Source organism: Columba livia, chromosome 2 (genome assembly GCF_036013475.1).
Source record: "Columba livia isolate bColLiv1 breed racing homer chromosome 2, bColLiv1.pat.W.v2, whole genome shotgun sequence".
NCBI classification, from domain to species: Eukaryota; Metazoa; Chordata; class Aves; order Columbiformes; family Columbidae; genus Columba; species Columba livia.
In genome coordinates this window covers 67,350,115-67,375,425 of record NC_088603.1, presented here as the reverse complement: position 1 = coordinate 67,375,425, position 25,311 = coordinate 67,350,115, and the positions used below count along the sequence as shown (strand labels likewise).

General features: G+C 39.5%; 2 protein-coding genes across 6 annotated transcripts in view; one reads left to right on the top strand and one right to left on the bottom strand.

Moving 5' to 3' along the window:
• The window catches only part of RANBP9 (RAN binding protein 9), a 39,718-nt gene extending 19,408 nt beyond the window's left edge, over window positions 1-20,310 (top strand). The window contains exons 3-14 of one of the 5 annotated variants that reach the window (XR_010470237.1): window positions 1,156-1,208; window positions 2,998-3,165; window positions 6,398-6,420; window positions 8,416-8,600; window positions 9,414-9,526; window positions 10,797-10,905; window positions 12,267-12,457; window positions 13,793-13,940; window positions 15,664-15,831; window positions 17,991-18,142; window positions 18,806-18,917; window positions 19,328-20,310. Coding sequence is in view for 4 of the 5 variants with exons in the window: in XM_065052323.1 (XP_064908395.1) it covers window positions 1,156-1,208; window positions 2,998-3,165; window positions 6,398-6,420; window positions 8,416-8,600; window positions 9,414-9,526; window positions 10,797-10,905; window positions 12,267-12,457; window positions 13,793-13,940; window positions 15,664-15,785; window positions 17,991-18,142; window positions 18,806-18,917; window positions 19,328-19,458 (1,507 nt within the window). In the remaining variant the exon portion in view is untranslated. The remainder of the gene's footprint in view (window positions 1-1,155; window positions 1,209-2,997; window positions 3,166-6,397; window positions 6,421-8,415; window positions 8,601-9,413; window positions 9,527-10,796; window positions 10,906-12,266; window positions 12,458-13,792; window positions 13,941-15,663; window positions 15,832-17,990; window positions 18,143-18,805; window positions 18,918-19,327) is intronic. The other 4 variants (XM_065052326.1, XM_065052324.1, XM_065052325.1 and 1 more) reach the window with 4 other exon arrangements.
• Window positions 20,311-20,584: 274 nt separating this feature from the next.
• NOL7 (nucleolar protein 7) lies at window positions 20,585-25,212 on the bottom strand. Its single transcript, XM_065052350.1, has 8 exons — window positions 25,049-25,212; window positions 24,876-24,936; window positions 24,264-24,322; window positions 23,992-24,023; window positions 22,674-22,761; window positions 21,901-22,022; window positions 21,749-21,826; window positions 20,585-20,996 (listed from the first exon to the last, which is right to left on the bottom strand). The coding sequence occupies exons 1-8, from the start codon at window positions 25,210-25,212 to the stop codon at window positions 20,923-20,925; spliced, it is 678 nt and encodes a 225-aa protein (XP_064908422.1). The 3' UTR covers window positions 20,585-20,922.
• Window positions 25,213-25,311: the final 99 nt, after the last annotated feature.

The following is a 25,311-nucleotide window of genomic DNA, read 5'->3' as shown; positions in this document are numbered from 1 at the left end:
TACTTCCTAGTAGAATAGTTGCTTTAAATTTGCATTTTGTGAGATGGGAATACAGAGGTCATGTTTGTTGCCTTAAAAAATGTCCAAATTGGCATAGGTGATTTATTGTTTTCATGCAGCTTATTAATTATTTCAGGATAACTTTGTTAACTTATTTAACTAGTGTGAAAATTCTTTGCATGTTTTGCTAAACTAGGAAATGTTAGGTTTAGCTGATTTTTTTTTTTTTTGGATGCTTGCTTTTAATTGATGCCATTTGGGGATTTTTGGGGGTGTGGGGGGGAAGAGTGAAAGCCTAGGTTCCCATTGTGCTGTTTTTTTGGGGTTTTTTTGTTTCCTGCAGTCTCAGTCATGACATGGCTTTTGCTTAAGAAACAGAAGTAAAACTGATTTTACTAATGTCAAATAGTGTCATTTGGGAGGGAGACTATTAACATCAGCTTTACAGTATTCGCTGTTAAATTGTTAGCAATTTTAATGGACACTGGCTTTATAAAAATTACCTTAGTGAAGCTGACTTTGGGACTTTATTGACCTAGCCATAACTTTTTCAGACTCGAGATTGCTGGTCAGCACAGCAAAAATGTTTTCCCTCTTAAGTTTGCCAACAGCTAGGTAACATTGGTGGTAAATTTCTCAGGCTGGCATTCTCCTCCATGATCCAGGCCTAATGTTTTATTGTGATCTTTTTGTGTTATTTCAGCATTTTGCTGCTGAAATAGTGCATGGTTTTGCATGTATTTGGTAAAATTACTCATTTCTGTTTGTCTGCAAACATGATAATGTACATTGAAGGTGATGAAAGGGGTACGTGTATAGCTTTAGCCTTACTTTCAAAATAAGGCATGGCCTTTGGCTTTCTTCATTCATGCTTCAAAATTTATGGCTAATAGCAGTGTTCTCAACTAATAACTCAGAATGCCTAAAAGAGAATAATGCTGTCCTTACTTCCTACATGGACAGAATCTGTCTATATACACTGTATATCAGGAATTACTTTTCAGTTCCCTTGCTGTTGTGCCAGTATTAAATGACCTCTCAGCAGCTTAATTGGTGTATGATTAATCAGCACAGTGTTTCTTGGCAATATCTCACATATATATGCACTTTTGTAAGAGACGGATATATTTTTCTTTTGTTCTTTCTTTTTTACAGTTACATGGGAATTGGACTTTCGGCACAGGGTGTGAACATGAACAGACTACCAGGTATGTTTCAATATTTATTACATTTGGTAAATTGCTTCCATTGGTTAATTGTGTTTTTAAAATATGCTTGACATTGATGGGAAGGTTCTGGTAAGCAAAAAAGTGTGTAGGATGACATCTGTGTGTTGTATCTGTTACCTGAATTATGTAAAACTTGCGACAAAAAGCCTTCTGTTAATTGTTTTATGGTACATTTGCTCCTGTACTACTTCCCTCAACTTTTAGTGTTATTTATAATGTTTTGCAGATACATTTAGCAAACAAATACATTTTAAAATTTTCATCATGTTACCTGATAAAAATGAAGTAGTAGATTTCCTTGATCTGTAAACTGAATTTCTAGCAATAAAGAAGAGCTACCATGTCAAAATCTTACTGTCAGACGTGGAGCGAGCTCTCCTACTGTCAGTTTCCATACTGTTACCTTTCCAACCTTAATAACAAGGATGTGTAGCATAATTTTAAGTTTTGGCTGTTCCATTGACCTACGTATTTTCTTTCTTTTGCATTGCTGCTTTCTCACCCAAATGTCCTGGTAGAGATCCTTATGATGACAGCAAGTACAGGTTACACTGTGAGCCCAGCTAAGGGTGATGGATTATTAGTGGGTGGCATTAGGTTTACTTTGAGTGTGATTTAGGATGCATTGCAAATAATTATCAAAGATACTCCTAATCAATGTAACTGCAGGAATTTGGGTTAATTTACTGAGAGATGCTTAATGTGGCGGTTATACAGATTAAGGGCCTACATATGGAAGATAATTTCAAATGAACCTGTTCTGCAGCAGTCAGAAAGGAGGAGAATAAATCCACAACCTTTTAGTGTTTAAAAATAATTTGAGTTATCAGTATAAATTCCTAGAGTCAGAATGTGCACATACATATACATGAAATTTGGCAATTTGTGTTAAAAGATCATTATTTATATTCTTTTGAATATACATTTAATAGATCTGTTATGAAGATTTTGTGGTGCCTGAAAGTTTACTCCTTTTCTGTGTATTTTTGTTTAGTATTGAATTGCAGAGTGTGTGGACAGGTATTTTTAAATGAGTTCAGACTAAAATTGCTTGCTGTTAATTTAATTGTATTGTAAAAACATGAAGCTTCTTAACTGGTTCTACAGCTGCTTCACCTGCAGAATTAGCACTCTGCATACATAATGATTTGCCTGCCTGCTGGCTGACTTTCACCTGTTGTGATACTTTTAAAAAAATTTATTTTTAGGGGCAGCAAAGCTAGTGACACTATAGGCTGGAGGTTCTGTTTTGCAGAGACTGGTTGCTGCTGCATAGTCATTGAGAATAATCAGGAGCAGAAATGTGTTTCCCCAGAGATGCGTATTTGGGTTTTAGCCAGGAAGAATTTGATTATGACATATGGTAGCAATAGTGTTGCAAGATGATAGCGAGAACAGGAGAATCTTCGCTGGTTTATTGGGACATGTCAGATCTGCATGTAGCTTTTCAAATTTCAGCATCGTAGCTCATCATATTTTGGATGTCAATAATTTTGCATGTTCACTTAAAGAGAAAAATGTGTTACTTGAATTTGTGTTGCCTGTTATGTACTACAAATGGAATTACCTGTTTAGCCATTTTGATAAAAGAAGTTGTTATTTTTAAAATGAAACAGATTTGTTAGTTAGATAAGAAATCTTAGCTATCAGAAAGCTGGGCATGGTAATTAATTGTATTAACCTGGTCAGAATATACTAACTTTGCATAGTCTTTCCATTATTTCATAAAAAAGGAAACTAATTAATTGCAAATGCTTTTGTTCTCTAGGTTGGGATAAACATTCGTATGGTTACCATGGAGATGATGGACATTCATTTTGTTCTTCTGGAACTGGACAACCCTACGGTCCAACATTTACTACGGGTGATGTCATTGGTTGTTGTGTCAACCTTATCAATAATACCTGCTTCTACACAAAGAATGGCCACAGCTTGGGTATGGAGAAATGTTATCTTTAATGATAACTTTATGTCTGTAAGTCTGTTTTAAATCTGAAACTATTCATGTCAGGAGCAAAGTGTTTGAAATCCTTTGGACAGTCTCATAATCTATGAATTAATTAAAGGATTGGGAAGATTAATTTCTTGTGCACCACTTGCACTAACATTCTTTGTGAATTTGGAAGGATTTTTCATAGCATCTCATTCCACAGGACTGGCATTAGTGAACTTTGCTACTAAGTCCACAAATAATACTTAATGTTTATAACATAAGGTAATAGACAGAAGAGAACTAGAGAAATTAAGAGTGGATGTAGCTAAAATTCATTGCTACCATATGAGGGACACCTAGCCTTCACTAAAACCTTACATCATAGGGGCAATATTTAGGACATACGTTGGAGAGCAGTGTCTTTTGGACTCCCAGGCTGGAGTCATGCATAGTTAGGCTTAAACTATGAATTATACAAGTTGTGTTAAAATTAAGTCCATTAAATCCTTGTGGTAAATTTTAGCATTATGCAACACTGCAAGACTATTTTTGAGTTTGAAGATGGCAGGAGGGGTAGAGTTAAAATTTTTGATGCAATACATGTAATAATTCAGTTACTTAATGCAATTTAACACATTAATTAAGATACAGAGCGTAAAGAAAGAAGAAAAATATCTTAATGCAGGAAGATGAATTCAGGAGAGAGCAAGGGCTTGGGGAGAGATCTCGGAATTGTGCTGAGGGGAGTAGGAAGTTTCAAGGGATAAAGCTCAGAAAGAAAAAATAATGTTTTTGTCTTGGGTAGAAATGTGATAAGGAAAAGAGAGGCTAGCTTGAAATGAAATAAGAGGCCATTGAGATAGGGACTCTTGAAGTGTCTGTTCTATTTTCTCACATTGCCAAACATGAGGAGGGTTTGGAAGGCAGTAAGGGGAAGGACATGGTTTAAATTCTTCTCCTTGTCTCAGAATAGGACTGTCTGTTTTCTCAGGCCCTGAGCAAACAGACCAAACTTTGGAGTTGTCCTGCCCCTCTACTCAGAGCAGGGCTTAGGTGCCTCCAGAGGTTGATTACAAGTAGTCACTTCTGTGATTCTGTTCTGTCATGATTTAATGTTTCTTCTGAATTGAATGAGTCTATGCACCTAGACTTAATACTTTGACACCTGTGACAGTGGGACACTTAAACCGTGCACTGTGTAGTTGTTTCTTTTGGCCCTGTTTCATGGCATACATCAAACAGGAAGATAACAGGCTTATGTTGTGTTTACCCTAATCTTTAACTGGGTTAAGGCTGAGAAGGGTGATGTTGTGATATTCCCTCTTTGGAATTAGTAACAGTGTGCTTGCGGGTAAATTGGATCAGATTGTTGATCAACCGAAGAGACACTGGTTTTCTGACTGCCCTTATGGTCACATGCTTGGAAGACCTAAGAGAGGAGCAGAACTTTCACTTTCTTAAAGTCTTAAAGCAGACTGGATTAGGTCAACTGTGAAACAACACTCCAAGCGATTAAAATCTGTGTAAAGAGAACAGAATGTCATAGGTGAGGAGAGGCTAGTAAAATGTGATTTATCATAGACAGAGTCTGACAAACGCTTCATGGATTTCAGAAGGAAACCTGACAACTGTTCTGCTGTCGGGGGCTTTGCTAGCTTGGATTTCTGACAGAGGAAAATTGATTCTGTGTTTAGGGGAAGAAGAAATTAGAAGTCTTGGCTGTTGTGCTGAGTTGCTGCTGCTGGTTGTTCCAGAATTCCTATACAATCGTGACTTGGAGGACATTTGTGTTTCTTTTCTGGGCCACAGATGTACTGGAGTATTGAAAATCTCTGGCTCAGCCTCAGATTTGATGCTACAAAAAGGACTAAGCAATTGTTCATGCAAGTGTTAAATCGTGGGCTGAAAAAACAACAAACAAAACAAACACACACCCCACCCCACCTCCCCCCCCCCAAAAAAAAAAGAAAAACCCACACACACATAAAAACCCAATGCAACACCCCCCCCCCCCAACAAATAAACCAACCAAACAAAAAAACACACACAAAAAACCCAAAACAAAAAACCCCAAACCTTAGAAATAACCCTAATGCCTAATGTCACTCAGCCATCATTTATCTGTCTTGCCTACTGCCATGGTTATTTTGGAAGAGGTTGAGTTATAGGTCAAACTGTGCTAAACAGAGAAAGTTGTAATATCTTAGAAGTAAGTTAGGGTGTGAACAGGTAATAAATAAAATTATAGCTTTGAGATTCACTCTATATGACATTCCTTTGTGTCAAAAGTCTGAGTAAGGAATCCAGATGCTCTTGAGATTTGCAATCTTGGTGAAGAGCGGAGATGGAAAGCACAGGTGGAATTTAGGGCAAAAAGTTAAAAAGCTTTGTTTTCATCTTAAATTTGAAAAGGCAGAAATACAAAACAAATAAGAGTTTGAAAGGATAAGTGGATTCAAATCATTATGCACTTAAAAGAAAAAATGAATAAATACTTGCAAAAATAAAGGAAATTATGAAATGCTGTTACCATTTGTCTGTCAGGAGATTTCCTGATATTTATTTTTTAACTCGAAGCTTCCCCCTGCTCCAGCCAAATAATGGGTTGAAGTTCCTGAAGTGTATACAGGTCAGATTTTTCTCTAATCCTGAGACATCAAAATCACTGCCTTGGTCTTATGGGTAGCTGGATGCTTGTGATTATATAACAAGCTATTAAGCTACTGTTTGAAAACCAAAACAAAGCACCTTGGTGGAGATTAGAGTGAAGCATTTACCAGACTGGTTTGGACTATTAGAGGCACATGATGCTCATGTAAAGAGAATGCCAACTAATAAAGTAAAGTAATAACAAACAAGAAAAGACACTGTTAAATCTTGGCATGTCAGAATTAAGACATGCAAATAAAAAATATCTTCATATATTCTTACTCTTCCTGTTAATTTATAGCCAGAATTTTCATACTTTTTAATCTGCATATCTGTATGATGTTTGCTAAATCTTAAGTCCCATTTTGAAAAATTGAGGGCAAATAGAATAAAAATTACTTTTTGCCAAATATTTCCCTTTGTTACTCAAGTGCATTAGTTGTACCTAAGCATTATGGATGTCACCATACTTAATATTTTTGAGATTATTTGGGTGAGTTTTCTGAATATATAATGATACACTTGAAAAAGTGAGGCTAGAACCCAGACATGTGGAAATTAATCTTGATTTTTCTCTTCGTTACAGGCATCGCTTTCACAGATTTACCGGTAAGATAAGTGCATTTTCAAACAGCTTTCATGTGTGTTAAACAGATGTTTCAAATGTAGCTTGCATTTACCTTAAGAATTATAATCTTATTAACCAATTTGATATAAAGATATTTCTCATCATCATTGCAGTGATGACTTGAATCAAAAAGTCCTCACAGTTTTCCTTTTCAGGATCTTAACGTTGAGGCGTTCTAATGCAAGTTTAGCAGAAAATAATATATACCGGTAGTTATTACATACTTTCTTTGAAACATACGGGCCTTGTATACAAAGTCAAAGCTACCTTAAACACCAGCATTGTGCATGTGAGTACACATGTATGTACACAGTTGTGTGTCATTTTTAGAAAGGCCAGCTACTTAAGACGTGGTCACTGTAACTCATGCTTGATGCCTGATTTTCAAAATCTTTATCTGTATTGTTCATAAGATCAAAGGTATCATAATATTTTCTTTTTTAAAAGAAAGCTGCAGGTATGTTAATCCTTGAAGCTTTTTGGTCAATTAAATTGAACTTTCCGTAAAATTGTTATAAATGTGTTTCCTATGCTACTGGTACAGGCATGATACTGCACTTATTTGTTGTTTGCTTTTTTTTTTTCCCCTCATCCACTTCATTTCTGATCTAATTGGGTTAGGGTGCAGTGTGTGATGCATTTCCATCTGGCCAGCTACTTCATTTGATATGGCCTTAGCAGGCAAGGACAGATATTAAGGAAAAATGAAGTTGGTAACCCAGCCCCACCACAGGGTTGGGTACTTTGTGTAGGAAGCCCCTAATGCTGTTCTGAATGTGTGAGGTGCCAGTAGGGCTGCCTGCGAGCACACGGTGACAGCACAGGAGAACTGACACTGTCATTTGAAATTTAAAGCTGGACCCCTCCTCATTAGAATCAATTGTTTTGATCTCATGAACAGATTTGAGACTTGATTAGTCTAGACTAGGTGACGCTATGAGCAGTCTTTATTTTAAAAAAAAGAGGGGAGTGGGGGGAGAGAAGGGCACGATCCACTTGGGCATGATTTAAACAACCAGAGTATTTTGCTTTCATTTCACCAGGCCTCAGTGTTCCTACTGACCTCCATGTTGATAACTTCTTTTTGATTCCTTTAATTTATTTAGCATATACTTCCATAGATCAGCATACCATTATACCGTATGACCATTGATTGCAGTGTAAATATGATGTAGGTGTATTTATAAATTAAAAACAAACAAAACCCCACAAACAACAACAACAAAACTCTACCCACCCAAAACCCCAACGGATTGCACTGCCATTGCTGAGATGCTAGGTACGTTTAAGAAAGTTACTTTAATCCCAATAGGCAGATATTATTTTTCTCATATTTGGCATATTTCAGATTTGCATGGAGACCTAATCTCTAAGCAGAAAATAAAACAGAGACAACAATAAATGCTTTAAAGTCTTTTTCTAGATACAAGTCCAGGAATTCATGAGAACTTCAATGCACTGTTACAGTTCTTTTTAGGCGCTACACTTGGACTTTGAGGCTAATGAGTTCTCTATCCTGTCAGTTCTTACCACTAAAATTCAGCGATGTTTTAAGTATTTCACCCCAAAAGGAAAATGACTCACTTTGTAAGTTTAATTTTTGTTCTCTTCTTAAAAGAAACTTTAATCCTGGTGTTTAAAAATCATTTAAAAATTGGTATTGAATATCTTGTAAAATTGGAATCAAAAAGTTGTAAAGTTTAGCACAGTTTTAAAAGTGCATTTTTCCGAATAGAAAGGAATGATCAGTAAGGCTTTCTTATTTCAAAATGAAAAGAATTATGACCACTGGGAATGAAAAATAATCAGTCATTGTATTGCTGGATTGGTAGAAATTGCTTTACCTCTGGATCATCTGTCCGGGAGTTATTTGCTGGTTCACACTACTAGTAGCATTGGGGATAAAACAGAGATGAGAAAAAAAAGTCGGGACTTCAGAAAAAGCAGAAAAAAACTAATTAAAAAATTTCTTGCAGCCAAACTTGTATCCCACAGTAGGGCTTCAAACACCAGGAGAGGTTGTGGATGCTAATTTTGGACAACACCCATTTGTATTTGACATTGAAGACTATATGAGAGAATGGAGAACCAAAATTCAAGCACAGATTGACAGATTTCCAATAGGAGATCGTGAAGGAGAGTGGCAAACAATGATTCAGAAGTAAGATTTTTGAATATTGTTCATTTTAAAAAGATGTTAATAATTGCATTATTTCAGAGGTTTTTAAATATTGTAACCATTGACTTGTGCAAAAAATTACAGATAGTATTAAAAACTAATACAAATTTGTTGACATAAGTTTGATAAATATGTATAAAATTGAGCGTGAATAGATGTTTGGGGAAAGAGTTGTCCACATTATTACTTAATTAAGAGTTTATAATGATGAGTGTAAGTCTTCCATTCCAATTTGACCTTTCTAATGTTTGTTGAGGAGTTTAGAAAAATTGCTGTGGCTGTAATGGGCAGTTTTTAATACTTTGAGCTCTGGAAATTCCCCTTTGTGTTCTCAGCCTTTCAGCATGCCAGGTTAAGTTGTGGCTCGTTAATTGTCTCACTTGGAAAAATGGTGGTTGCAGCTTTGGATTTTGTATTTCTTTAGTGAAAACAAAAACTTAGTGTGCAGAAATTTCACTTCAGTGTATGTAATGAGCAATAAGAGAAACTTAGTAGCAGGTAGTGTTGTCAATGAGCCTACGTTTGAATGATGAATCATTTTTATGAAAATTCATAATAAAATAATACAAGTATTTTTAGTTGTTTTTTTCTGTGCAGTGTTTTGAAGAAGACACTGATTCCCAAGTTGAATCGCTTTTGTCTGACTTGTACAGAAATTTATGACTTTCAAGTAGAATTCTTTAATTTCCTCTAAGTCCCTTTATTTAATAAAAGGGGGGTTTACATTCAATAAGTTCTTGGTTTCTTACTTGTATTTGATGAGTGTTTCTGGGTTGTGTTTTTGTTTGTTTTTAGAATGGTGTCATCTTACTTAGTTCACCATGGATACTGTGCAACAGCAGAGGCATTCGCCAGATCCACAGACCAGACTGTGCTAGAAGAATTAGCTTCCATTAAAAATAGACAAAGTAAGCCTTGGAAAGCATGTTACATCCTCTTTTTCCTCCCTTAAATATTACATGAAACTTTCTCTTAAGCATCTTTGTAGAATTTCCTTTCAGCACTATTCCCTAATATAGTTCTTTGCTGTCATGTAAAGTTATGTATGTAAGAACAGCTGGTTAAGATGAACTTCTGCACTAACGCTTTGGAACTTGTTTGATGTAGCGGAATGTGGAAATCACCTGTTGCTTTCTCTTGAATGGGAAATTTTGGTCTGTCTTAAACAAATGTAGGTAATATCTCGTTTGTGAGAGCTAATGGTCAGTCACAAACAGGAATATAAAACTTAGTCTTCACAAACAATTAGACATTTATCTCCACTGTGAAGAGGGGTAGAGTTTAGAGAATGCTTTATAAGGTAAATCAAATTTGAGTTTTCCTGCTTACAGATGTGAGGGGGAAGAGGACAAGGAAAACTAACAGCAGTTCAGTTCTAACTCGCTGTGGCAGTGCTGCTTGGTAGCCTGGTTAAACTGTGCCTTCCCTGTTCATTTAAATCGCTGCTGTATGAACACAAGTGTTTGTGTGACTGCATGAAACACCACACAGGGAAACTGCTCTGCTTGAAAAATGACCCATTTGTTGGGCTGTTTGCAGCTTGTGCCAGGTTACCGCAACAGAAGCACCAATAAAGCACAGACTGTTGTGGAAAGATGTAGTCAACTGTAACCTGGCAGGAAGTATGTGTTGTAAATAAGAGCACCTAAATTTTCTTCTGCTTAGTCAAAATTGAACGTGTGGGAGGTGGGATGCAATTTGGATGTTCTTGGGTGATGATAGTTTGGTATGTGCTTATTTATAAAGGTACAAAAATGAGAAATAAATTGCAGAAGAGTGCCTGCAATCTTAATCTACCTCTAAATGAGCAATCTGAGTACAAGGTGATTGTACGTTGGCAATAAATAAAAATATTGAGTACTCATTTAGATATATGTAGGTAGAGTGCAGTTCTTACATTTTTCTATTGAACTTTTTATGGAAGCGTGATCTTTCTTTACAAAGTTTTTTCTGAGAGGAAAAAAATCTTGCTGATTGATAGTTGCAGTGTCTTTTAAGCATTAATTTACATGTATTCATCTGTAAGCTGTTCATTTAACTGATGTTGGTTTTGGTGAACAGAAATTCAGAAATTGCTTTTGGCAGGATGAATGGAGAACCCATTGAAAACAACATAACAGCTGTATCCAAGTTTACTAGAAAAAAATCCTAATCTCTTATTTGTTTTTTGGTGAACAGGAATTCAGAAATTGGTTTTAGCAGGAAGAATGGGAGAAGCCATTGAAACAACACAACAGTTGTATCCAAGTTTACTAGAAAGAAATCCTAATCTCTTATTTGCATTAAAGTGAGTCTTCAAATTATACAGATGTGTGTTTATAGATGACACAGTACCTTCTGAGACAAGACAGTTACTCATTTAAAGCTTTCACAGAATTTTAAACAAAGTTAAGCAGCATTTTTTAGAAAATGTATATAGTTCACGTTTTTATGCTGTATTATTTGCTACATGTTTAACTAGATTTTGTCATCAAGGTCTTGTTTTGCAGCATATTTCACATCTCACTGTAGACTTGTTCTCTGGAACTAAGTTTTGTAGTTTTTCAAATCAATTTTATTCAAATTGGGTGTCAAGTAAAACTTAAAATGTAAACTGATACAGTGTCATATTCAAGAAAGTTAAGAGTTTGTCTCCTCCTCCAAGTGGGTGACTGACTTTAAAGACCAGTTTAAATGAGCTGTTTCACTCCCTGTCACTTCACTTGAAACCTCTGGCTACTACTGTGGAAATTCCATAATCCCAAAGAGTTCTCTTGGCTTCCCAGGCACACAATAGTCACCTTTGTTCTGGCATTTTTAATTGCCAGCCACACTGATCCTCCAGAATTTTGTATCACGTTGTAGTGTTTGAATGCGGAAAAAAACCCTGTTATCTCCTATAAGAACAAAGCACTTCAATTTTTATGTTCAGTTAAGTAACTTGGAATGTGTTTGAAGTCTGTCATGCTCAAGTGCTGAACAGAATTCATGTGCTAGTACTGCAGACTTGCCACACAATTCACAAAACGCAAATATTTTGGTGAAAAGCTTCACTCAATAACATCAGCTTATGTTATCTTTTCCTCAGTGTGTCTTTCTAAATTTTGCTTGTTCTATTGAGGCTATCCAAGCATAAACCATAAAGCAGTAGTTCTGAGCTTCCTTAAAGTCTGTAGCAAAGCCTCCTTATCTAAAGTAAAATCGACAAAGAGCAACAGCCTCTAAAGAGAAGGTTTGTATATGAGCTTGCTTTTCAAACTGTTTCCTGTGCAAATGTTTAATGTTAAAAGTTGCCACCTAATGCTTACTGTTCCAGAGGATCAGAACTATGTTCTCATTTACTTTGAGAGAAATGACAGACAGGACAACGTAACGGCATATCCTCAGGAAATAACCTTGCCCCTGCCAATAAAGCAAAACAGTTAAAACAAGAAAATACAATTTAGTTCTCTAAACCTTGAGGACTTATTGCCAAAGTCTGTCCTCAAAGGGTAGGATTCCTGTTCTCCTCCCTCTCCAGAGCTCATTAATGATTGGATTACTAACATCCAGCATTTTGTTGAGTCAGACTTTTTGTCTATTTAGCACTAAAATTAAGTCATTGCTAGCATTGGTAAATTGAAATGTGTTAGTTGTTTTATTAGCTTAACTTTTTTGCCTTTTGTTTAGGGTGCGCCAGTTTATAGAGATGGTGAATGGTACAGACAGCGAAGTGCGGTGTTTGGGAGGCCACAGTCCAAAATCTCAAGACAGTTACCCTGTTAGCCCACGCTCATTCAGTAGCCCTAGCATGAGTCCCAGCCATGGAATGAATATTCACAATTTGGCAACAGGCAAAGGGAGCAGCGCACACTTTTCTGGTAAGTTGATGTGAAGGATGCACCACATAGATTTGGAAATACCAAACCATGTAGATTTCTTTGGTAGAATTAAGTAACGGGAGAAGTTAAAAATACAGACTAACAATTTGTTTTAATTAAGAATTGATGCTGAATGCTTTGTATAAAAGTGTAGTTTTAATAACATGTGATTCTCAGTCACTGGGGAAATGGGAAGTGTATAAATAGAATAAAATCTTTTTTTTTTTTGTATGTGCTCTTGGTTTTACTAAGGGTTTGCAAAGTAGGTTGCCACTGATTACTAAGAAATGCTTGCTTCCAGGAAGTGGAAGGTTATGATGCAAATTTCTGTTATCCTTTTAATGATAATTTATGGCTTGGGCAAGGTGGTTTAAATGGTCTAAGTTTAAGTGGTCTATACGATCCACTTCCTATGCTGTTCGTGAAATAGTTGGAACAGCTGCTCTTGCATAGGAAATACCGGGAGCTGGGTGGTGGAGTTATGTAAAAGACTTTCTGCTGGCAGCCACATTTCAGTCTGCAGAGTTGAAGCGGTTCTGAGAGCACCTAGGTGGTGATAAAGCTTTTTATTCTTCTTGTTGACATTGAGCAGGAAGCCAGTGCAGCCTGGCCACCAGAGTCCTGCTGCCCTTGGAAAAGCAGCAGCTTCTCTTTTCTTCCCTCTGTGTCGAGACTCTGCTGTCATGGGTGTGAGTGGAGATGCTCTCAGATTGTCTGCTTGTTCTTCAGGACTAGTAGTTTCTTGATTTTATGTTGGAAGGGTCAGAATGACATTTTAGCCAGACATCACAATTTCACAGCAGGGTGTAACTTTATTTAGCAGAGCACAATAGTAACAATTAAAATAATTATATGGGGAAGGAGGGAGGTTGTATTTAAGTGTAGCAACATGTAAAGTATTTCCAGCGCTGAATTTTACTGCACATTTATTGAAAGAATTATGTGATTAGGAATTAGTAAAATGCATGTCTGCTTCCATCCAGAGTGATTAGTGGCCTAGAAAAGATTTTCAGATCTTTCAGGAACAATGTATCAGTTCTAAGAAATTATTCTACTCATGCAGTTTTCTGTTTTACTGGTGTATAAATACAAATGAAAAACCTTCTCACATATGTGTTGGTACTTGTTAAATAATGCTGAATTTCTGCGCTGTAGAAGCTTTAAAGGTTTGAATATGTGAAACACAGAGGCTAAATATTTGTTTATAAGTTTATTTGTTTGGCAAATCTGCTGTCTACTGACCAGGAACAGTTAAACTATGCTTATTTGACTTTTGGAAATCCATACTTGCAAGTAAGTTTGTAGATGATTACAATTATTAAAACTTTCTTACAGGGTTTGAAAGTAGTTGCAGTAATGGAGTAATATCAAATAAAGCACATCAGTCTTATTGTCACAATAAACACACGACCACCAGCTTGAATGTACCAGAGCTCAACAACATAAATGTATCAAGATCACAGCAGGTTAACAGCTATTCCAGGTGAATAAACTTCAGATGCTTCTAACTTACATTAAGGCTTGTATTGTGCATGTGCTTTGGTTTTTTTCCAGAGATTCAGTGGAATTTTGTGTGATTCTTTTTTTTTTTTCAAGGACAGTTAAAAGAGGGCAAGGGGCCAACAGCTTGTGATCACTCTAGCGTGCTTTGGTTTTGTTTTAACTTCTCAAGCTCAATAGATGCTTTTCTCCTGTTTGGCTAAAGAAATGCAATGGACAAAAATAAATTGCCTTTCTTATAGCTCTTTATGGTCACTTTTGAAGTTGTGAAGATTAACTAGCTCTCTGGCACTTGGGATTTTAATTTAAACCACTGACATTGATTTAAGCATGCTGCATGTAGGTAATGAAAAGTTTTCCAAATACTCTCTTTACTTTGCAGTATCTGCAAAGTAAACACAATTGAGACGCATATTCTTTTGAGGTCCCTTCCAGTCCTTAACATTCTGTGATTCTGTGTGATATGAAATGTGCACTGCCTTCTGTTGCGCACACAAGAATTGTTTGCCTACTCCAGTCCGTCACTTGTGCAAACACATTCAATTTGGAGAATTACATTAACGAGGGTTAATATGGTTATTCATAACCAGTAAATACTAAGCTCTGGGTTGCACAGATGCAGCAGAACTTAAGTTGATGTGAAGTACAACAGTATTCAGCTGTACTGCCCAAGCTGGATTCCCAAAATTGCCAACTACGATGTGGTGATGCGGTGGCGATAACAAAGACTGTTCCAGTTGGATAGTGATGACTGGGGGGAAAAAAATAAAGAGTAACAATTTACCTTTTAGTTTCGCCATTTTTGTTTGTGTCAGCAATTTCTTCTGCCAAAAAAGCCTGGCAGTGTCCAGGCAGCTTGCAGATTTTTCACAGGAGGAAGACAGTTCCTTGGCTGCAGTGTTGCCCAGTCAGAGAGGCCTTTTGGCTTTCTTCCTCAAAGGAAGCTGAGTATTTTTCATTGCTTAGAAGCAAGATATTAAACTTTTAAATTGAATCTTTTTGGTTTTGAGAGAGGTTTTAGGTTGTCATTCTCCATGATGAACGGGCTAGGATGTAGCTGCCGGCAAAGCTCAGTCCCTAAACCGTGCTGGCGTTTTCTAAAAGTGTTTCCGTGACCTGCTGCAAGCAAAGTATGGTGAGGAGCTGTACGCTCTGAATCTGGCTCTGAGCATCTCTTCAGTGTCCTGGTTTATTCAGTATTTGCTTCGGGTTTTTCTTCTGTTTCCCTGTCATTCTACCGACAGTAAATGAGAGATCGGGGCTTTTTTTTGGAAATAATTATTTACCTAAATACAATATTCTCAAAGTAGGCTCTGTATTGAGTTAACTGTGTTTTTTAAAAAAAAAAGGGGGGGGGAATTGTGTATTTTCTCAATGCATTTTCTCCAGCACTGTATATGTACAGATACATGAACAAGGTAAGAACTTTTTGGTGTCTTTTTAGTAAGTGTTGTACTATTTATTCAGGAATAGTGGCAGACACATGTAATTTTACTGAATGCTAATGTTAGCTGAGAGAGCCTTAAGATTTCACTGGTGCTCTGGCACTGCCAGTTGCTACAGGAAGAGCTGTGGTCTAACTTGGTAATATTTAAAAGTAGCTTTTCAGTAGCCAAGATGAGGAGGTATTGTGCTGAAGTTGTGAAGAAGATAACCCCTACGTACTTAAATATGCATAAAACTTTTATTTATTACTCTCTTTTCAGCAATGATGTAGACATGGAAACAGATCACTACTCCAATGGGGTTGCTGAGACTTCATCCAATGGCTTCCTAAATGGTAGTTCTAAACATGATCACGAAATGGAAGAATGTGACACAGAAATGGGTCTGCAGTGATATTTCTTACATTTTTATTAAGTGATGGCAACAAGGTTATGTTTTTACTTGCAATGCTTCCCAACTTGAAAATTAGGGATATTAGCTCAAATCTTAACTTTTTTTTTTTTCTTTTGTTTGTTTTGCTGTTATTAGATGTGAATCTTATAATCACTGATTCAGGTGGTCCAATATCAGTTTGAGAACAGGGGAAACATCAATTTCTAAGACAGTACCTTTGAGAAGAAACATCCTGTTGTGTAGCACGCCTGCGTTAGGGTTGGCAGATGGCTTCTCCCTCTTTTCCTGGTCCTCTTACCATTCATGGTTCTGATGGCATCTTTGCACTCGACAGTAAGAGTAGAAATTCCAAATCGCTCATATTGAAGAATGCAAAGTGCTAATATTAAGTGGTAAAGAAAAGGGCTATGTTTGGGAACTGAGATGTTAAAACAAAAGCAACAAACACACACCACACACACAAACAAGCAACAACAAACAAACAACCCACAAATGTTTTCCACCAAAAAAATAGCCTGTCTTACATGGTTGCAGTCTAAAAAAATAACTTTGTGTGACTTAACCTGCTTTATACTCAGTTGGAACTGTTGTCATTAGTGACAAGTGAGTATTTAAATGCCTTCTGATTGCCAGCACACCATAACAAGATGCTGTTTACTCTGTCAGTTGTGGTGCTAACTGCATTCTCAAACAATTGCTTCAACCAGACATCAGTGTAGTTTAAGTGAAACATGAAACTCGGGACAATGCTGGTGAACTTTCAGAATGCAGTAGTACTTACAGGTACCTGTGAATGCTTCACAGTTCTGAGGGCATGTGCTGCTGCTGCCAATCATGCAGCTCTGCTGGTAAACACTACATAACTAACTGTTGAAAAGCAAATACAATTCTGTTACAGCCCTGGAGGGGGCAGATTCACATTTCCAGGCCGTTTCCCTGCATTGTGCTTTGAAACTGGATAACAACAAGGCCTCAACTCTGTGACAGAAAAGACAAAATGCTTCTTTACACTCTTGCAGCCTTCTCTGTGGAGGCTTGCTGTGACACTCATGAAGCAGCTGCACAGGGCACAGAATTGGTGTGTGGGGTTTTTTTTTATCGTAGTTGTTTTCTGCCTTTGGAAAGTGATGTCCTAGGTTGGGCAGCAGATAGCAGCAAACACCACTGCTTGAAGACATGTGGGTGCTTCACCTTTGTAAAAAGGAAATGTGGCTCTGCAACCTACATTGATTACACATCACAGTTGGAGTTTGGTGTTTTTTTGCTTTTCAGAATATTTATATATTCCCCTTAGTGCTGTGTACATACAGCTATGTAGGTAGATTTTTTCCCACAGGTGATATGCTCACATCTAATCAAAAAAAGAAGTAAAGCAGCCACTTACAAATCCTTGTTTGTCGTAGTGGTCAAAATATATCACTGGGTAGCAATGTTAAAATCAGAAGGAAGAGTGGTTTTGTAATCAAAGTCTGATTCAAAACTTAATAAGGCAAAGAATGGATAAATGCTTCTTTTTAAGATTGCTTTAGTTGTAAATTTTAAAAAGGCAGAACTTTCAGAGAAGTCAAGCATTGATGTCCTGTTCGTAAACTACATTAATAACGCTTAAAATCCCTACTATGGGGTAATATTGTAGCAAACATTAAATAAATCTGTTGTAGTGCTCTGCTTGATTACAAAAGAAGCCTGGAATGTCCAGATCTTTAAAATAATTTATTCTACAAGGAGTCCAAACAGTCAAAATGATCATCTTGTAGGAACATCCATCATGGCTGTTTGGGAAGTTGAGTGGTTTTTACCCTCTATTAGCCGTTCTGGATTTGGTGTCTCTTTAGAAGTGCAATGGCAAAGAACTGAAAAAGTAGAACTGTGGGCTTAATTGTTGTTATTCATTTTAAACTCCCATCAAATTTTAGGGTAAAACTTGGCTTATCATCTAGTTAGTTAAAAATTAACCATTGCAAAATAAACTGTGTGTGTGGGCAGCCTTTGCTGTTAGCTAAGTCTCTGTGTTTATAAAGGAGCAACTGAACAGTGCTCAGTATAGGAGCACGTTGTGCTGAGGTCTCTGGCCCAATGTACTTTCTCTCTGGGAAGGCAGATGTCTTTTGAGTGAAATCAGTGGGTTCTCTAGATCCGTAGATTGTTATTGCCAGCTCTGTTAGCAGTGGTGATGACGATATCATTTTTGCAGAAGTAGATTCAAGCCAGTTAAGACGTCAGCTGTGTGGTGGCAGCCAAGCGGCTATTGAAAGAATGATCCATTTCGGAAGAGAATTGCAAGCAATGAGTGAGCAACTAAGAAGAGAATGTGGCAAAAACACAGCAAATAAGAAAATGCTGAAGGTACGTTTCCTCTTGAAATTGTGGTGTTAACTGTGCTGCCCAGCAGAAACTGTGTCCCCAGCACGCTGTGTCAAAATACTGCCCTGCTGTAGCTTTAGCAATTTTTTTTTGGTCTGAGAGCAGTGCTCTAATCAGCTGTGGTGTAGCACTGTCTCCTGTCTTGTCTGTGTAGCACGTTCACAGAGAAGATAATTGCATGCTGTAATACAATTAAAACCAGAGATTAATTTAGCAATTCCCTCCATCTCATTTCTGACTGTGCAGTTTGGCCTCTTGAATTGAAATGCTGTTTTCAGCTCTAATGATAAATGAACTGCAAAGATAATTGATCCAGATGCCTGAAATGTGCTCTCTGTTGTATTCTTGTGTGTTAATTAGTTTACCTTGATTTGAGACTGCTCTGGAAAAGGATTCCCTTACCAAAGACTAACTGCATGCAATTTGCAGTCTATTTCATCTTTCCCCATCACTTATTAAAGTACTGCCAACTTTTGTTGTTCTGCTTGCTCAAAATGGAACAATTCCTGTTACAGTTTCTTTTTATCATTTTGTATTGATGGACACAGCCTTTGTGATTTGGAGTCCCAACAGGTGATGAAAATAGTCCTAGTTTTCACTAGTGGAATATAGCTGTGAGATGTAATAAACCTCATCTTTCCGTAGGATGCATTCAGTTTACTTGCATATTCCGATCCCTGGAGCAGCCCTGTCGGAAACCAGCTTGACCCGATACAAAGAGAACCTGTGTGCTCTGTACTGAATAGTGCAATACTAGGTGGGTAAAGCCTGGGGGCCTTCTCCTTTCATTCTAGTCAGGTAGCACTGCTGCTCACATCATTTGCTGCACTCAGGACTGGGCTGGCTGTGTCACTAACAGAGCATAGCAATGTTATGGTACGCTCTAGTTTTTACTAAAAGAGAGAGGGGTGGTGTAGGGGGGGCATGGTAATGTAACAGATGTCAGCATCTTTTTTTGTTGTTCAAAGCAAAAATGGGCCTGTTAGTAATGGTGCTGTGCAGGGCATTTCAAAATCAGTTGGTTTGTCCTGTCTTGCTCTAAGAGCAAACTTGGCAAGTAAATACAGGAATTTCAAACAACTTTATAAACAAGCTTAAAATGTAAGTGTTCAGTGCATTGCTATGACATTAATCAGGTATTTAACTGCCACCACAATTCTCTTTCAGAGACTCACAATCTGCCAAAGCAACCACCACTCGCCCTAGCGATGGGACAAGCATCACAGTGTCTAGGATTGATGGCTCGATCAGGAATCGGATCCTGCGCGTTCGCCACAGTGGAAGACTACCTACACTAGCTATGCATTTGAAGATCTGAAAGGTGGTGTGGCATATTCAACATGGAAAGTAGTCCAGCTCTGCTGACTGGAATTTGGAATTTTAATTATGTACTAAGGACAAGTCTGTCGCTTTATGTTGCTTCCTAGTTTACAGCATGATGCAAATGATTTCTAACTTAGTGTTAGGAGAAAATTTCCATCTTCAGACCTCTTAGACAGCTAAGAGTTGAAAATATCACTGATAATGTCAGACATCCAAACTGACAAGAACCAATCCTTTGAACGATTGTCCAAAACAAACCAAAAATCCTGCTACCTTGTGGTGGGACGGACTAGAAAACCTGGATCTATTTAGCATGTGGGTGACGTCAATGTCAAAGCAGGATGACTTGCCAACCTCCACCCCCATTGTTACATAGTTCAATCAGTGTAATTTGCAAAATGCATAAACACCTGATGGTTTGGATATATAGTGTTGATGGGAAGAAATGATATTTTTTAATGTGTACTGTAAAACTTGAATTACTCAGGAGCTGAGTGAATATGTTTGTTGCTACTTACAATCCCAACCTGTTGATCTTAGTAGTTTTTTGTTTTAACATGGTCTTTTCAACTTTGTTTCCTTGTTTAACTACAGACAGCTTCTGTTGTGTAGACTCACCAGTTTAACTGTTGTATTATAACAGTATTACATGTCAACACAGTGTGGTTATGACCTATTTATATAAAAACCAAATATTTAGTCAATTTACAGTCTTAATTTAATCTTTGTACACCTTGCATTTTTAAAAGTGCTTCAAATAGTACTATATTGCAATAAAATGTAGTGATATCATAATTAACCAGCCATTAAAAACTTACTTCTACATACATGGTAGCATGGGCTTGTATGCTACAGTTTCTGGGCTCTAGAGCTCTATCCTAGAACACTGGTTCTCAGGGAAACCTCCAAATTCAGCAGGCAAGTGGCCAGTTGAACCAGGGATGCCACTTGCCTGCCTCTGAGCACTGCAGCAGCCAGGTTGTCAAAAGGGAAAGGTTTACTGTGTTCTTGCAGAAAGCAAGTCTTGCCTCAGTGCTGCTAGTAACTGGAAAAGCAGGAATAATTGATTGCTGTAAGAAATGCGGCTTCCAGAACAATAAGTACAACACTGTTAATCTTTATTCCCTGCAAAACAGCTTCCTCATGGGGGCAGCTCTACCAGCCTGGCCAGAACACCAGCTGTTCTCAAACAGTATTAAGGATACACAGTCACTACCCTGGCCCAGCTGGTTCTTAGCTTCTCTCACCTCTCCTGAAAGGGGGAGGGAAGAGAATGGCACGGTCAGTTCAGGCACAGCTTGCTGAAGGTTAGTGCCTGCTGGTGGCTGTTGCCTAGATCTGAAAGAGCAGCAGTGATGGAGCAGTGGGGGGAAAAAAAACACCTTTGTGTGGAGAGACACAGTAGAAGTTCTTAATTGCATCTTCTGAAACAGCTGTCTTCATACTTGCTTTTTAATCTGTGTTGCAAGCCAACGTTGTTTAAACCTTGCTGCTTTTAGCTTCTTTTCTTGCCCTTAAAAAAACAACAAAAAAAGAAGAAAATTATTATTTCCTTAGCCCATCTACTCAAGAAGCGGCAATCCTTTGATTACTGCAGCATTTCAGAACAGAACTGACTGGAAAGCTGATAAACTTCCTATTCTATTTCACATACGCAAGGTGCTTTTCACTGGCTGGTTACCAACTTGTGTCCATCCTCTTCCAAAAGTGGGGGGTACAGCAGCACTTGTGAAGCACAACTGAAAAGTGGATGCTGCCCACTGAGTATCAGTAACTTTGGCTTCTAGTATCCATGAGCCCCCCAGAGGGTGTTCGTGTGGCTGTCCCCATTCCTTTCTGTAATGTCACTTTTATAAGGAGAAACAGGCACCATTCCCCTGTATTCAAAACACAAGTTCTGGGTTCTTGGCATCCCTGCTTTAAGTTTCACACACATCTGAAACTACTTCCAAGGGCTCAGAGGCTGCAGGCTGAAACAATTAGTAAAGTATTTATTCTGGCAAGTAAACCTGCCTCTAGGCCCAGATGCTGTTTCTTAATGTATCAAAAAACGAGGTCATTTTTTCAAGTTGGGTCTCACATACCCTTCTCACACCCAAACAGGCTGTAGTGTTCCACAGCCCTTCCCTTACTGTCAGGTTCTTCGAGGGAGAATGGAGCAAGTCACAGCCCGCTAGCATGGGAAAACTTTATTTAAAACAAACCCAAGCAACTGTATGCATAATGTGGTTTAAAGCAGTACCTACTTTGACTTTATATACTCACCCCAAGATTTGTCCACAAACTGAACGGCAGCTTTTCTAACTGGGTTTTTCTTATTTTCAAGGGAAAAAAATTCATTTGCTGAAATAGAGATGAGTGTTAATTACAAAGTTTAACACATCCTGATGCAGACCCACCTAAGGAAAACCGCTTACCCCCTACCCGGTTGGTGCCTGGTCCATAGAGATGAGTGCTTAAAAAGTCTCGGGCGAGCTTTTGGTGGAGGCCTTCCAAAGTCTGATCTTTTAAGCGCACAGCCACATAGTTTCCTTTTGACCTAGTTAATTAAATACAGTGATGTAAATACCTGTAGTATAGTAATAGAACTCAGAACAACAGACAAACGTCAGTGCTTTGCTGCTTGAGCACAACAGAAGCTGGTGCTGGTTTCTGATGCTCAGCCAAGGTTTGTAGCGTATTAAAAACTGGGCCAAGGCTCTCAACCTGTCATCCTGTACCTTTATATGCCCTGAGGAATTCCTTGGGAGTCTGGAACTAGTCCTACCAGAGCCTACTGCACACAGCAGTGGCAGAGAAACAAAGGGGGAAAAAAACCAAAACCAAACAAAGAAAAAAACCTGAATGCAGGAACTCAGAGCTCCACAGCAAGACCTGCAGAGATAGATAACAGAATGTCTTCTGCTGTGCTTATGGCTGCTCAGTTATCTCATACCAATTAACTTAAAAATTATTTATATTATAGATTTTATATATATCTTTTACAAGTATGCCATATCAGAAGCATACTAAAGGTGCTTACAGCACATAAATACGCTTTCAATCAGAGGAAGGACAGGGAACATCAAGCAGAGAGTACAGCCACCCAGTGACAGAACAGCTTCTTCCGTGGTGCCCCCTCCCCAGGCAGAAGTAGCAGCAGTGTCACCACACGGCAATAGAGCCCCTGCCTCTGCTTCTCCCAGCGCACCTGGCACCCTTCCTTTGCACAACTTTCTTCACCAGCCTTTGGGCTTTGCCTTCGCTCTGCTTTGCAGCCCCACCTCCACAGAGTTCACCTAAAGTAAATTTAATAGAAAACAGAAAAAAATTCCCAAACATTATGAATCAAGAGCTAGAAAGCGTTGCCCACATAGGCTGTTAGCAAGTAGAGAAAAAGCACACCTTGGAGGAACTACCCCAAGTACCCCTGGACAGCCTTCCCCTTCCTTGGCATCAATACCACAGAACAGGCTTCATCACCGGACAAACTCCAGTGCTACACAACAGCTACGAGTAACATGCAAAGGGGAAGCCAGCCTCGGATTCGTCCTCACCACCAGGTACATGGAGACCAAGAACTCAAAGAATCATTAGCATGGTTTGGGTTGGGAGGGACCTTCAAAGCTCATCTAGTCCAACCCCCTGCAATAAGCATGGACATCTTCAACCAGATCAGGTTGCTCAGAGCCCTGTCCAGCCTGGCCTTGACTGTCCCCAGGGATGGGGCATCTACCACCTCTCTGGGCAACCTGGGCCGGTGTTTCACCACCCTCATTGTAAACCACTTATTCCTCATGTCTAGCCTGAATCTTCACTCCTTTACTTTAAAACCATTATCCCTTGTCCTATCCTGAGCTCATATCTTTTCTATGCCAACAACAGATTTTTCTAAAAAAAAAAAACAATAATAAAAGGAAGAAAAAGTAGCTGTTATATCAGCTGGCTATATAGTTACGTGATGTATGGATCACACAACTGTTTTAAAAAAAAAAAAAACAAAACACAAACATTTTTTTTTTGTAAAGTACTTTGAAATGCAGATGAAGAGGGCCAGCAAACAGCAGTCATGAATACTCTTCATTTTCTAGTTCAGAATTTGAAAAAAGCCACCTTTTTTTTCACAGATGCTATTAAATCCTAGTATGATATGTAAAGTATTAAGGCAATTAACAACTGTATACAGAAATAGCCTTTGTAACTTAAGCAAATGCTATTAATCTTCCTCTAGTAAGAAGGAGCTTTTTCTATTATAACACTTGCCCATTATTTCCTTAAAAATGTTGGGCTATTCTAACTGAAATCATTGTACCACAAAACACTTTTGTAAAAGGCCCAGAAATCAGTTTAAATGCAGCTTCAGACCCTCCTTTGGGTATTTTTCCTTGGCAACAGACAATCTGTTCAGCCTGTTTCACACTTGCAAAAGGTCTCTGTACCAAAGCACTTCCCCCTGCAGCCCTAGCACAGAGGCAGAACGCTGAGGTAGCGGGACGAGCACCGTGCCAGCGAAGCCAGCTATGCTGTACCTGTGTTCGCAGCTGCAGCTTGTTCCTCGGCTCTGTGGAGGAAGGAAAAGGCAAAGGGTTACCCTTCCAGTGCATGCACTCCCTGCATTCATTCACCCACAGCCACTATGGCTCGCATGGCAGTAACTCCCCAGGCACCTCGGTGAGACACTGAGCAGAACCAAGAGTCCCGTTTCCCCCTGTAATCTCCCAATGCCAGGACTCGATGGGGCCGCAGTGCCACAGGCAGCGCTCCTGGAACCACCTCTCCCCACCCGCCGTGTCCCCCTCACCGTTCTGGCGGCGCGGCGGCCAGCTCCTGCAGCACGGCTTCGGGAAGCAGCTTCCGCCTCTGCAGGGAGAGCGCGGTTAGTGGGGCGGACTCCTCAGTTCCAGAAGGACAGGGAACTGCTGGAGAGAGTCCAGCGCAGGGCAACAAAGATGATTAAGGGAGTGGAGCATCTCCCTTATGAGGAAAGGCTGAGGGAGCTGGGTCTCTTTAGTTTGGAGGAGTCTGAGGGGTGACCTCATTAATGTTTATAAATATGTAAAGGGTGAGTGTCATGAGAATGGAGCCAGGCTCTTCTTGGTGACAACTAGTGGTAGGACAAGGGGTAATGGATGCAACCTGGAACACAGGAGGTTCCACTTAAATTAGAGAAGAAACTTCTTCTCAGTGAGGGTGACAGACACTGGAACAGGCTGCCCAGGGGGGTTGTGGAGTCTCCTTCTCCGGAGACATTCAAAACCCGCCTGGACACATTCCTGTGTAACCTCATCTGGGTGTTCCTGCTCCAGCAGGGGGATTGGACTGGATGATCTTTCGAGGTCCCTTCCAATCCCTGACATTCCGTGATTCTGTGGGGGCACGGCCCGCCCGGCGCGGGGAGCGGGGGCCGCCGTACCTTCTGCTCCGCGAAAAGCTCCTGCCGCCGCCGCCGCTTCTCCTTCAGCAGCTCCCGGTGCCTGCGGGGAGGCGGGAGGCGCCGTCAGCGCCGCCTGAGGACGGGGAAGCGGCAAGGGGTCTGGGGGGGAAGCGCCGTGCACGGGTGGCTTTTGCAGGGGTTAATGTCCGTACCTCCGGGCCGCCTCCCCCACGAGCTTCCGTTGGGTCTCGGCCGCCTCCCTCGCCACGCCAAAGGACACCTCCTCCGGCGCCTCGTCCTCCGAGGAAGCCGGGCTGACAAGCGCGGCGGGCGGCCCGCGCTTTCCCGCGGCCGCCGCCTTTCTCCGCCGCGCCATGGCCCCCATGCTGCCCTCCCGGAGCCCAGTCCCGGAAGCGCTCCCTGACTTCCGCCGCCAGCGCGCATGCGCGCCCCAGCAACCACACCCCCGCATCGA

Bases quoted from the DNA above. Each gene is read 5' to 3' on its own strand.
- NOL7 (XM_065052350.1), bottom strand. From the start codon at position 25,212: ATGGCGCGGCGGAGAAAGGCGGCGGCCGCGGGAAAGCGCGGGCCGCCC. The intron at 24,024-24,263 runs GTGAGGGGGACA...CTTCCTCCACAG, and splicing joins GCCGCCGCGCCGCCAGAACG to AGCCGAGGAACAAGCTGCAG. The intron at 21,827-21,900 runs GTAAGCGGTTTT...TCTCTATTTCAG, and splicing joins AGGCACCAACCGGGTAGGGG to CAAATGAATTTTTTTCCCTT.